Source organism: Triturus cristatus, chromosome 1_2 (genome assembly GCF_964204655.1).
Source record: "Triturus cristatus chromosome 1_2, aTriCri1.1, whole genome shotgun sequence".
Taxonomy (NCBI): Eukaryota; Metazoa; Chordata; class Amphibia; order Caudata; family Salamandridae; genus Triturus; species Triturus cristatus.
Window position 1 is genome coordinate 385,257,894 of NC_140580.1, and position 12,977 is coordinate 385,270,870.

At 41.5% G+C, this 12,977-nt stretch overlaps 1 protein-coding gene across 4 annotated transcripts in view; it reads right to left on the reverse strand.

Moving 5' to 3' along the window:
- PANK1 (pantothenate kinase 1) overlaps positions 1 to 12,977 on the reverse strand; it is a 145,738-nt gene that overhangs the window by 28,734 nt on the left and 104,027 nt on the right. For all 4 annotated transcript variants that reach the window (XM_085605291.1, XM_085605282.1, XM_085605306.1 and 1 more), the window contains one exon: positions 4,159 to 4,282. In XM_085605291.1, the coding sequence (XP_085461417.1) occupies positions 4,159 to 4,282 (124 nt within the window). The remainder of the gene's footprint in view (positions 1 to 4,158; positions 4,283 to 12,977) is intronic.

Consider the following 12,977-nt stretch of genomic DNA (forward strand, 5'->3'; position numbering starts at 1 on the left):
TCTGGTTTCTATTTTTAAATGAGTTCTTACATCCCGTTTATTGTGTTTTCAGTTTTCTCCACAGCCATTGTTTGTTTTCTATACTTACACGTGCAACAATGTATATTTTCGCTTTCTAGTGCCGGAGTGGAAATGAGCCACAGGAGGACAGAAGTGACATACTATCTGTACACCATCACAGGTTACCTCCATAACAAACTAAGTGGTGATACTTTCTTGATGCCATATTTAGTTTATGTTGAAAGTGCAAAGAAGTAACTGCTTACTAGCCACACAAGCATTTCAATACTAGTATTAGATGTACTGGAACCTTAAGACACTGACAGCAAATGAATGGTGAAGACCGTGGCAGCCGGACATCATTTCTACAGCAATGTCAGTTTTATTAGCTTATTGAGTTACTCATGATATACATACAATATCAAAATATCCAAATGGCAGTGTGTCCCAAAGAATCAATATTCTACATATGATATCACAAGTAACCAAGCAAAGGCTTGTCAACAATTTGGAACAAATAAAAAGATGAGGAGTAAGGGCCTTTTGAAGTACTAAGCAAACAAAACCATCCTATGACCATGTTAAACTAGCAGGCATATCTTGACGATCTATCCCGCAGGATCAATGGATAGAAAATGTGCTTCAGTGACATCAAAAACTGGTGGCGGAGGGGTGTGCGACTGCCTAACTTAGGCCCTGGCATTATTAAGAGATGTTAATCATAAAGGTAGCCATGAAAATCAAGGTAGAGGGAGGGGTTGAGTGTTATTACCCTTAGATAACATAATTGTTATTTAAACACAACTAAGTACTGTTTATATTTCTTTTTGCTAGATTTTACTGAGTTTTGACCAAACATGTTACTTTTGGCTCAGTAAAATGAACACAATTTTGCACAAATATTGAGAAGCCAGAAGAACAACAATTATCAAAGAAATTCAAACTGCATTAACTACATGATAAAACGTTTGAAAATATCAAGTTAGAAGTGTTCATGTTGTGTTGCTGTTGGTTGACTCCGTAGATACTGCTGCAGTTCTCCATGCTTTGATAGCCCTGTACAATGCTGCTTGAACTCCATGCCACAAGGCAACACTGTAAAGAAGCTTAAAACAAGGAGAATGTGGGCGGTCTTGAACTGGCTCGAAAAAGTCTCTTCATTACCGCCATCATGCAATGCTTTCCAATGGACACTTGTAAGATTTCTTCACATTTAGGATAAGCAAATGAAAATAATGAGTTATCGCTGTATACATTTGTCACTATATAAAAGCAATGCAGAGACAACCGGTATGGCTTTAATTTCCAACATGGAAAAAAATGATGTTTGTATGTGTTAGCAAATCAACATTAAAGTCTGAACTACAGTACGCCAATGCCTGCTTATCTTCAGTTTATGAAAGTATATTTTACGTTGAAGAGTTTGGTTATTTTTTCTTCAAATCACCTAGTTAGAGACGTATCATTTGGTATCCATGTTCTTTTAAATATATATTGTTTTTTTATTTGCATTTCAAATAAATGTAATACATTCTTTTTTTTTTTTTTTAAATAAACGCCCACAGAAAGGTGGCTACAGATAAACAAAGGGGTCAGAAAGCGACTTTAAAAAATACAGTAAAACCCTACATTGAATGAAATTATGGCGCCTTAGAATTGGGAGAATAAAAGCTTCTGTTTCAGCTTGATAAAACTTGCACAACAGTACTAAATGTAGGTCCGACTGGGACGAATGGTTATCGCATGGACATGGGGTCAGATCTGTGTGTTTAAATTTACTCTCTGGGAACCCTAACATCAAAAGGAATGAGGTTCAGACGAAATAGGATATGTCTATGCTGCACGATAGTAGTGCAGGATAGATATGAGTATTCTTCCCCTATTCTAGGGGGAATAAGATCGTATGCGTGGGACACTTTTTGTCGCTGATGCTTGACCCTGCGGACAAAGTTAGCCCTCTACATATATGCCTCAATAATTTTCTGTTTAGAGAAGCTCATGCAGGATCCTGAAATAATTCACCCAGTCCAATTGCGCTCAGTTCTGCCTCTACGTATCTGAGCCAACCAATCTTGTTGTAATGTTTCAGCTTCAGTCTCCAATTAAACATTGTGTTAGATGGACAGTGGCCTTGCACCAAATGGAGAGCCATAACAGAATTATATGATTGGAGAATGAATGGGGTAATGACACCCGAGATTTAAAAAAGTGGTCACCATTATTTGGAGTTGGTCAATATGGGCCATCCCCCATACTCCCGCCACGTAAGTTGCCAGTGCCTTTGTCTTTGCATGGTAGATATTTTTGATAGGGTCCAGGGGGCTGGTGCCTAGCTTCATAACAAAACCCATAATGACTTGGAGACTTCTTTCCATGCCTAGGACTCTTGCCGCCACCAAGTTTGCCCGTGAGTGGTTTTTGTCAAATAAGACTCGTAGGAATGAAAAGGAATCTACCACTTCAATTTTATTTGAGTCCAGATGGAAGTAGATTTTGCACCTTTACTGGATCCTGCTAAAATGATGAAAGATTTTGTTTCATTCACTCTAAGATCTAGTGAGGCCATGAATGAGGAATATGTTGTTATAAGGCTTTGGAGAGCTACCCCTGTCCTGGCAATTAGGGCTGCCTCGTCAGCATATACGCCAAAAGTGGAAGGGGGTGTTTTCAAATATGGGCACGTCAGAGGTGAGCCAGTCAGGGCCGCCTCCACCACGTTTGTGTAGATGGAAAAAAGAATGGGGCGAGGACGCATCCCTGCCAGACTCCTCTCTCGATCTTGAATTAAAGTGTACATTCATCATTTATGCCACACCGGACACAGGCAGTGGCATTGGCATTGGCATATAACTGACGAACGAAGCAAATTGACAGATTCAATACCAATAACTTTAACTCCTGATCCAAAGTCTTAAGGGACACACACACAAGACATTGGGGATGAATGAACCCTACTTGATCTAATATTCATTGAATAACAACACTCAATACTCAGAAGTAAATCATCTATCCTGTATAAACCCTTGCAGGAATTTTAGTTTGAAATGGATGGGGAGTAGGTGTAATTTGTATTTTCAGAATAATGTTTTTTTTTTTTTAATGTTACACATTCATTCGATCTGATGTCCTACAGTATAACAATTTATTGAATATCATCTTAGAATGTGAATAGCACACACTGAAAATCGACTCAACTGTGGGGCCGCATTTGTCACCAAAGGCCGATCAAGAATGCAGTTAAATTAGACATAGCACTTAGAATAGGAACGAGTGTCACACGGTTCAAAGACCAGTGAGCCTACTTATTTATTTCTTCTGATAGCATTCGTTCCATTTATCAATCATGTCAATAATACATTTCAATGATAAAAATAAATTCAACAAACAACTCTTTCACTAACAGCGAAGAAAAGACCTTCTTCAGATCTTTCTGTAAGAGTGAGCATGTTGAATTGAAGTACTGGCCTACAAGGAAGTAGGCAGCAGTTTATAATAAATCCAACACCAGAAGAAGCATCTTATCCACAATTAAGGATAGGGTCTCAGATAAAAGGCTCTGAGGTTTTAGTTACAACCCCGTAACAGTTATTTAGAGCATCCAGGTTTAACCTCTCAGTAACAGGGGAAACAAAGAAAATACTGTCTGGTTGAACATGAAGGCATCAGGACTGGGGCAGCAGATCCTGCAGAACCAGACTCTGTGGGGGAAGCAGACTTCACTAAACATTTGAGGATCAGCTTTCAAGAATAAGCAGAGTCTATCAGTGTTACTAGGAGCTAGCTTCTCTGCAATTTGCTTCTTCTATAATGTGTAATAAAATATAAAAACATCGAAAAATATTTTAGTATCATAACTAGTCCGAAAGCAGTGATGTTCAGTCCAAAGTTTACTTTTACCATCGGTACAGTATGTTTCACCCTCCGGTGACAAATATCAAGATTGCAGATAGGAGAAAGCATGGGCAGTCAGTGATGTATGTGTTCTAAATGAAAATCACTGTAAAAATATGTTTATGCTGTATAAGATTGACTAAAAGTCTTCAAAAGAACTATGCACATTTCCTTTTGTACAAGAGAAATCTTCCCAAGTACCTGATTGGACAAATAAATGTAGTTGAAATCTTCAAGAGACAGTGCACGGTGAAAGTCTTCCCTTACCTCGTTCAGGGCACACATGCGAGCGATGGAGCCGATGTTATTAGTGATGGTGACCAGTGTTGCTTTAGCCAAATCTTCCTTACTAATGGAATCCCGTTTTTCTTTGCTCATCATTTGTCCAAAACTGTTAAAAGGTAACAAACCATTGTGAAGACAATTATACGGTTAAATCAGTTAGAGATGCAAAACAGGAAATTTGCTCACTGCTGTATAGGTCATTTGTGATTCTGAAACCGTTGTATTACAGTTAAATTAGTGGGAATATAACGTTATTTAATATTTAAAAGAGACAGTTTAACACTAACCCTCAGTGCAGTAATGCCTAATCATAAACAAGGTATGTATGAAATTATAGATCTTATTTTACATCAGAATTATGGTGAGGCTAGCTGAAGCCCAAAACAGCCACAAATCTATGGGCCTCCATTACAGAGCCCTGACTTCACGTAACCAAAAAGCACTGCAGGGCTGCTGGAGAAAAATTAAAGTTATATGGATTTTGCCCACACTGGAATTAATGGTCACTTGTTTGTGAATTTTATGGCCAAATGGAATCTTGAAACTAACCTCTGTAAGACCTTTGTTATGGCATATGGACCGAAGAATCTCAAGCGCCACAGCTAGGCCACACAGGGTAAATCCATAGCCGGAGGTTAGAACACACAAATTTCCCTATTCAGGTGTCACCTTTGACTTGCAAGGAACTTCGGGTCTGTGTCTGCCGAAATGGAAACTGGGATTCTCAAATGCTGCTGGGTTTTTATTCAGCTAGGCAGAAAACCCAAAGGCCCACTCTTCGAGATCTACAGAAAAAAGTGTCTACCTGTTCTAACCTATGGCTATGAGGTCTGGGGGTAGAAGAACCAGAGCGCCCTGCAGAGAGAGGAAAATCGGGCCTGCAGATGTATCCTGACACTGCCAGCTAGTTGCCCCATCTATGCCATTCAGGAGGAGCTGGGGATCCCATATGTGGGGGATTCAATCAATCGAGCCCCACAGTTATTATGTTCAGTCTGGTGTAATCCGCATGCAGAATTCAACAGGGATATCATTGAAGACTGTCGGTCATGTGATTTAGGGTCCCGTATACCATGGTTTTCAAATATCCAACAAACAGTCAACCAATTGGGCAGCCCATTATTTTTTTTAAACCTTGGACCCTAGCCAACAAAGACAAAGGCTGGCTAAAAGTGAACTATCGAGCCTCAAGGAGGGAAGATAAGTAAGTGGCTGAATTAGCTAAGAGCTCTAATTTGGAGCACCTAATGATTTAGACCACAGTGGGGGCAGAACCTTATCTAGATATGGTAATTAGCAGTCGGGACCGGATCCCACTCACGGACTTCTGATCTGGTATTATTGCTGATACTACAGCTTCCCAATGGAGCAGTTTCATCAGTCATCCATTTTGATTTGCCCATGTGAGGAGTACTCCACCCAAACCTTATTGCATTTTACTTTTTTCCGTATATTTATGCTGAATACATAAAAAGATTCTAATTTCCAAGATTGAGAAGCTCGGGCTGTATTGCATGCAAATAAACAGAGCAATGTATCCATTATCTTGGCTTCGCCCTTGTGTGCTTTAGCGTCTGTCCTTCTTAAAATCTGCACTTTGTCATAGGATATAACTTTATGTTAATTTTATTTTGCTAGTATGACTTAATGGTCACAACCCTCTTTGGATGTTTTATACATTTTATGCATTTAATATTTGTATATTTTTAAAGCTTCTATGATTGTTTTTTAATGATTGAATAAAGCTATTATGAAAGGTCACTACTCCTGCAGACAATTTGGACGAGTCTACCCTCCTTCCTGACTCCTCTGGTACTCTACGTGCTGCACATCAAGTAGGCTCAATCAGTGATGGCATACTAAAGATCAGCCCTCTCTTTTGCCAACAATGGAAGGAGTTGGCAGATTAAGTACATCAAAGGAGACCTAGATGATAGCTGGACACAGTTTCAGCCTCCTTCCTGTTCGTGGTGAAAAAGACAAACACTTCTATCTCTGTTTTGAACCCCAGGAAGATGGCAGAGGCCGTGGGCTGTGCTCCATGAAACTGCTTTGTGGGCAGGTGCCCTGCCATGCATGAACTTATGTATTCCTTCTAAATGGCAACTGATTACTTCATTGGTAATCTGCAAGACGTGATTTGGAGTAAAAGAGATGACAGTCGAAAGAAGAACCAAACTGGTGTGCACTAAACACCAAGGGGCATATGTATCAAACGATTTTGTATTTGCAAACGCTGCGAAACGCAAAAAAACAGCGTTTGCGAATACAAAATCGCAAAATGAGATGTATGAGGCATTTCAGCAGCGCATTCTTAAGGAATCGCTAATTTTGCGATTCCTTAAATGCTATGTAACACGCACCCAAGTTGTGCGAATTCTCCTTAAGAAATCGCAAATTACCACCAACTTCAAGTTGGTGGTAATTTGCGATTTCTTTGAAAAATGCACTTTTTGGCATTTCTCAAAGTGCCATGTGGCGCACATACATGGCCTTAGGGCATGTATGTGCGCCATATGCGCACACATGCTGATTTTAGGGGTGCATCAGGGTGTCATCATGACACCCTTGCACCTTTGAAAATATTCTCAATTTGCGATTAGCAAATAGCGATTCGCAAATTGCGAAAGACTTCCCATTCATTGCTATGGGCCTCCTGGCCCATAGGAATGAATGGGAAGGTATTCCTTAATTGTGATTTCGCAATTTGCTAATCGCAATTAAGGAATTTTAAGAATTCGCAAAATTTGTGCGAATTTTTAGATACATCCCGTTTTGCAATTCTCAAATAGCGATTCTCAAAAAAATCGCTATTTGAGAATCGCAAATGGAGATGTTGATACATATGCCCCCAAGTGACTTGTACAAAAAGGGAGCTAGGGAACATAATGAGGAGAATGGAAGAAGCAGAACCATCAAGTGAAAGAGAACAATGCTTCACTGTATGCAAATGAAGCCTGTGGACCTCAACTTGAAGGTGACTACGTGTGTGCTACAGCAGCAAAAATTGCCAAGGACTGTCAGCAAGGTATCAAACCAACGGGTAAATTGACAAGGGAAAAAAAAAAAGAAAGAAATCTGAAGCTAACAAATTTGGAGGAGCTATTCTTTTCAGAACTGTGCCACAGACCTTGTGCTAAAGTTAGATGTAAAAGTTGAGCTATTGGATAACCTGAAGCAGGGTGCCCATCTCATGGTGTTAAGCATTCTATTGTCGAGCCAGATGGAGTCAACCGTTCTCAAGAGGAGAACAGTATCCTGCATTTAGTGAAGCTTCTAGAAGAGTCTGAACAACACCTGAAGAGGAGGTCTTACAGAATCATCCTAAAGTAACTTGGAGAAGAGCGAGGTGCTGGAAGGTACTTTTATGGCGATCTTGTACTCAGCGGATTTGATGGACATTGCATAGCAAGGTGTGATCCAGAAAACAAGAGTACCTGACCTGAATCTGATACCTTAGCTAAGAAAAGAACCCCTTAAAAAGATTTTTCTGCTTGTGGTGTTAGAGACTCTCAGGATATCGGGCAGAGACCAATAGCATAGTCAGCTTGGCATTTTCAGGAAAAGGCCTCTTGCAGCTTGTTGCACCCCTGCAGCCTCACTGGAAGTCAGCCAACTGAACCTTGGAGTCCTCTTCTTTGTCCTGCATATGGACGGAGCAACTCCTGTCTTTCAGTGCTCCTCTCAGATCAGACAGCAGGTCCAGTCCTCTGCTCTTCCGTAGGACCAGAAAGTGTTCTGAGGAGGTGCCACATTTATGCCCGGCACCAGCTAGTGGAAGAGGGGGACTCCTGGGCACTCCCTAACCGCTGGGGTAAACATCCAGAGGAGTACCCATTCAACATTTCAATGGCTCCGGTTTGCTCTATTCTATTGCAAAAATTCCCACACTGCCCCTCACTTTCAAAATTCAAGATGGGGGAAAACCATTCTACCTGTGCAGAGCCAGAGGGGTGGTCAAGTGTAATGAACAGTCCTCTCCTCTGTGGTAACTCAACTGATTTTTGTGGTAGCTTTGCTTCCACTCGGTTTGGCATCTGCCTGACTTTGGGGGAAAAACCCGTGACTTTCCAAGTGTCAGCTAACATTTACTTGCAAAAGGGCAGGCCCCCTTGAGGTTAATTAAGTTCCAGGGCCCACCCCAACTGGTCTTCCTCTCAAGGAAAGAAAACACCTCGCCTTCTCAGATAAGCCTCAGTCAGCTTCAGGGACGGTAAAGGTAACTTTGTAAAAGTTACATCTTCCATATATTTGATAAAAATCTGACTTCACCATTACATTGATTTTTTTTTTTAATATAAAAATATCTGAGTGGAGTTTATAGCTAGTACAGGTCTAAAGCTATAAATTAAAGAGTGTAATTGATGCTTTGACTTTTCCTATGTACCAGTTACAGCCTGAGTAGTGGCTTTTTTGTTTTAGGCTTAGTCACACGTTCTACTGCTAAATATTATGTATACTACCTTGCGGGCAGCAAAGTGCTTAGTGGTGAGTAATATAATATCTAACATCAGGTTTTCCTAAATGTCAAGAGGTTGATTTCTAGAGGTATGTAAAGCAGGGTTCAAGCTGCTGCAGTCAGGCCACACAGGGTAGGCCTGAAGCCGTGTTTTCCCTACCACTGAAGAGGATGGCAAAATAGATGCTGCAGTCCACAAGTCACATTTTACTTTCCATGCCATTGGTGTATTTCTGCTCAGTATACAATAGCCTAAAGGGAAAGTTAAATGTGCTAATCAGATTTTAAGCCAATTTCAACATGTTTTAGAGGTAGGCACTCACCTACATGCCTCATTCAGAATTTCTTAAAGTCCAAACATAATTTGTATCTCATTAAATGGACACAAGCCGGCTGAGTAAAAGGAATGCAACTGAACATGCAGGAAGTTTAAGGACAAAGTACACAGAAAAGACTACAATAGGTATGCTACCTTTATTAATCTTACATTCAAGCTTCTTCGACTCCCAATAAGTGGGAATTTCCTGAAATATAAAACAAAATAGCAGGTAATTCAAACGAAATGCTTCTGAAATTGACTAACTGGTGGGGTTTTCGTGTCCAAGGAATCCTGCTTACACGATACATTTTACATAGACTAAGTGAAGAATATAAATAGTACAGTAAGTAAAAGTGACTAAACTTTGTGACTCAACATGTTTTTTTTAGAAGTCCAGCTTCAGGCTCTGTCGGAGGTGCAGGCCAGCAGTTTTAGAAGCACAGAAAACATGTGGCCAAAGCATGTTCCTGTCCAAAACACACCCAGCACAACATCCTCCTGCACCCACTGGCTTTTGGGTGCCTTGTCTCCATTCTTGACTGATGAACCAGGAGCTACTCAGACAAGAGATGTGCTAAGCAGGATCATTTGGATAAGGCAACAAACACAACCAGTGCTAGACTCACTGTGATGTATATAACTTAATGATCAGTCTCAAACTCATTATAATCACACAATGTGACACCATGGTGAAAAACTCCAGTAAAAGAAGGGAACGTTGGACCACTAGACAAGAGAAATGCCAAGTTGGAAATGCTGGAGTCTGCAATAGAATCTTAACCCAAAGAGACAGAGGAAATAATCATGATGATCAAACGTTTGACATCCTTGATATGGCTATGGAAGACTTGAGCAAGCAAATCACAGACTTATGAGACCTTCCAGTGAGAGAAAAATAAAAAACTGAGGCAGACGTTTAGGAGAGAAAGAGGAAGGAGGTGAGGGAGACAAGCCCCTCTGTGGAAAGAAGAACCCCTCTATTCAACCAAGGAAGGCCACTATCATGAAGTAGAAAAGTGGGGCATGGCAAAAAATAGGAATATAAGTTCGCACACTGCCCTGCAAGGAAAACACTACAAGAACCAAACTAAGGGATTCTAAACAGTGCCACCCAGGCGTGCCAAAGGTTCCCAAGATAAAACTCAATGAGCAATCTTTGAAAAAAAGCAAGTGCTCAGAACACCATAATGGGGTAACGCGTTCCTTAAGAGATAAGTTGCCCGTTTAACTTCACATTGGTTAACATGACAATTAAAGTAATGTTTATCGTCATGTAGTTAAGTGCTTTCAGTACATTGTGTGTTTTATAGGATATTTGCCCCATTAAAACAAATTTATTTTTTTCTCCTGCTGCTGTCCTCTCCATGCTTACTACCTAAAGTTCCAATCAGCCCTTCCTCGTCCAATGTCATTGCCTACTTGAGCAGATTGCCTAGCCTTCCAGAGCTGAGCTCCCATATGCAGACCATCAACCCATTTGCTTCTGGACTGCAAGGAGTTTTTCCTTGCTTGCTGTTGTGCAGCTACACACCCTTCAGCGATTTGCTCATTCGGCATCCCAGACAACCCATTCTCCAACGTTTTGAATCCTTTTTCTGAGGTTGCCCAGACCATGTTTTAAAGTAGAAGGCTTACTTTAAGTGTGTTTTCTCTATTGGGCACCTTACAGCCTACAACTAGCTTCTCTCTCTTCTTCCCCTTTCAATCCTGCACCCTTCCTCTCACTTCATCTTTTAGTGAACTGCACCACCTCATATGCCTCACTGGATTCTAAACACATGGAAAGGAAATGAGCCACAGCACAAAGGGCTGCCACTCAGACTACTAGTAACAGGTTAGTCAGAAGGCCTTTCATGGACCTGCAAATCTGCCATACTGGAATAACACCTATAGAAAAACGTTCTGCAAGTATCTCTGATCAATTCCTCCATAGTGCCTTGTCCATGGACTTGGTGTGGCATTCTGGAGATGAAGTGCAGGCATTTTGTATTAGCTGGGGTTGCTAACAGGTCTATGTGTGGAGTTCCTGAATGTTGGAAGTACCTCTGAAGTACTTAAGGGTTTATTGGCACTTGTGTAACTGCTGATGTGTCCTATTGAACAGAGAGTTGATCTCTAGAAGATGCTCTACCATAAGGTGATTGTTGTGGCAAATTGCACAATTCCAAATCTGTTAAGCCAACTGGGAGATCTGAAGTGTGTATTCCTCCTTGCTTCCTTAGGTAGTACAATCTGTTCATATTGTATCAACTGATAAGGAACTCCTTTTGACAGATGAGTAATAAGACTTTTAGAGTCCAGTTGATGGTCAATAGCTCTAGGCAGTTGAAACACATACCCTGGTGTTGAGATGGTTACATTCCCTGTCCTGTCAAGGTGTTGAGGTGCATACAACAACCTGCGAGAGAGGCATTTGCAGTGATTGTCACTTGCAGTACTAGGTAAAATTTCCTTATGCAAATTGGTGCTGTTCTACTATTGCGGAGAGCAGTACGCCTCGGCCTGAACCAGCACTAGATCTTCCCAGTCACCCTCCACTTGCGACCACTAAGGTGGCGCATATGAAGTTTTGCATAAGGAACAACTGTGATAAAGGGCACCATCCATCTCCCCTAGAGGACGCTCGACAATTCTCATTGAGAGCAGATGATTGTGCCGAAAAAGGCGTAGCAACTGCTTGACAGCTGTGACCCTGCTGAATGGGATAAGCCTTCCCCATAATTGCGTCCAAAACTTACTCTAGGAGGGGATGAATATAGAGGCGCGGTAGGTGGAATATGGTGAATCCTGGGCTGTGGAGCAGGGGCACTGCTGTTTGAGTGTGAGCTAGATACTATGGCTTGGTGTGGCTCTTGATTAAATTTAACAATGAAGTAGGGAAAAACAAATGCCTCCCTTTGCAAATGGAATGCCACCACCGCGAGGCACTTTGCAAACATCACTGCAGCCATTGTGACTCCCGAAGTAAGACTAATGAATTAGTAGTGTTGGCCACTTACCACAAAGCACAGATAAAGTCGATGAATGGTTTGGATAGGTAATGGCAACAACCGTCCCGGAGTTCTTGCACAGTCATGTAATTTCCCAGTTAGAGAAGGGGGATAACATCCTGTAGAGTTGTCAAGCGAAAATGCTCGGATAGCCTGTAGTTGAGGATAGGCCTGAGTTCTTGCACCGTCATTTAATTTCCCAGTTAGAGAAGGGGATAACATCCTGTAGAATGGTCAAGAGAAAATGCTTCGATTCCCCGAGGTTGAGGATAGGCCTATGGGGAATGTCCTTTTTGGTAGAAAGAAAACAGAATGCGTAGACGCCACTTTCTTGTTGTAGTGGGGCACTAGCTCTGTGGCACCCTTCTGCAGGAGGGCAAGTACCTCCTCTTGAAAAAGTGAGAGCTGTTCTGTGCTGAGAGCTTGTGAATGAGGTGAGAAATTGGGAGGGTGTGTGTGTGTAGTTCTAGGCAACAGTCATATTAAATGCGGCTAAGGCCCACTTCTCAGACCTAATCTTCTCCCAGCGAAAGAGAAAATCACGTAATGTCCATCACCCACACCCCCTAACAGGCGACATGTGGTCGTGGGGCACGATAGTAAGTCAGTGCTTGAAGAAGACAGCTCCTTTTTGCTGGAGCTACCTTTCCCCTTACCCCTATTGTTACCTCTGTAGGAGACCAGTGCACCTTTTCATTTACTAAAGAAAGGGCTGCAGTTACCTTTGATAAGAGTAAGGTTCCTCGGGCAAGGTTGTCTTCGCTGGTTTGGTGTTTTCAATAGGAGCACCTAAATAAAGTGAATTAAAGAGTGCTCATGGATGTGGCTGCATTTGTCTCATTCTAGATCTTTTCAAGCATCTCATCAACCTGAGGGCCGAAAAAGTGCTACCCATCTAACAGGAAGTTAAGGAGATGCTGTTGCACCTCAGGCTTGAACCCGGAGATACGCAGCCAGGCATGCCTTCCGAGCAACATGCTGGAGTTGATTCCACTGAATGCAGTGTCTGAAGAATCTAAAGCACAATGGATGA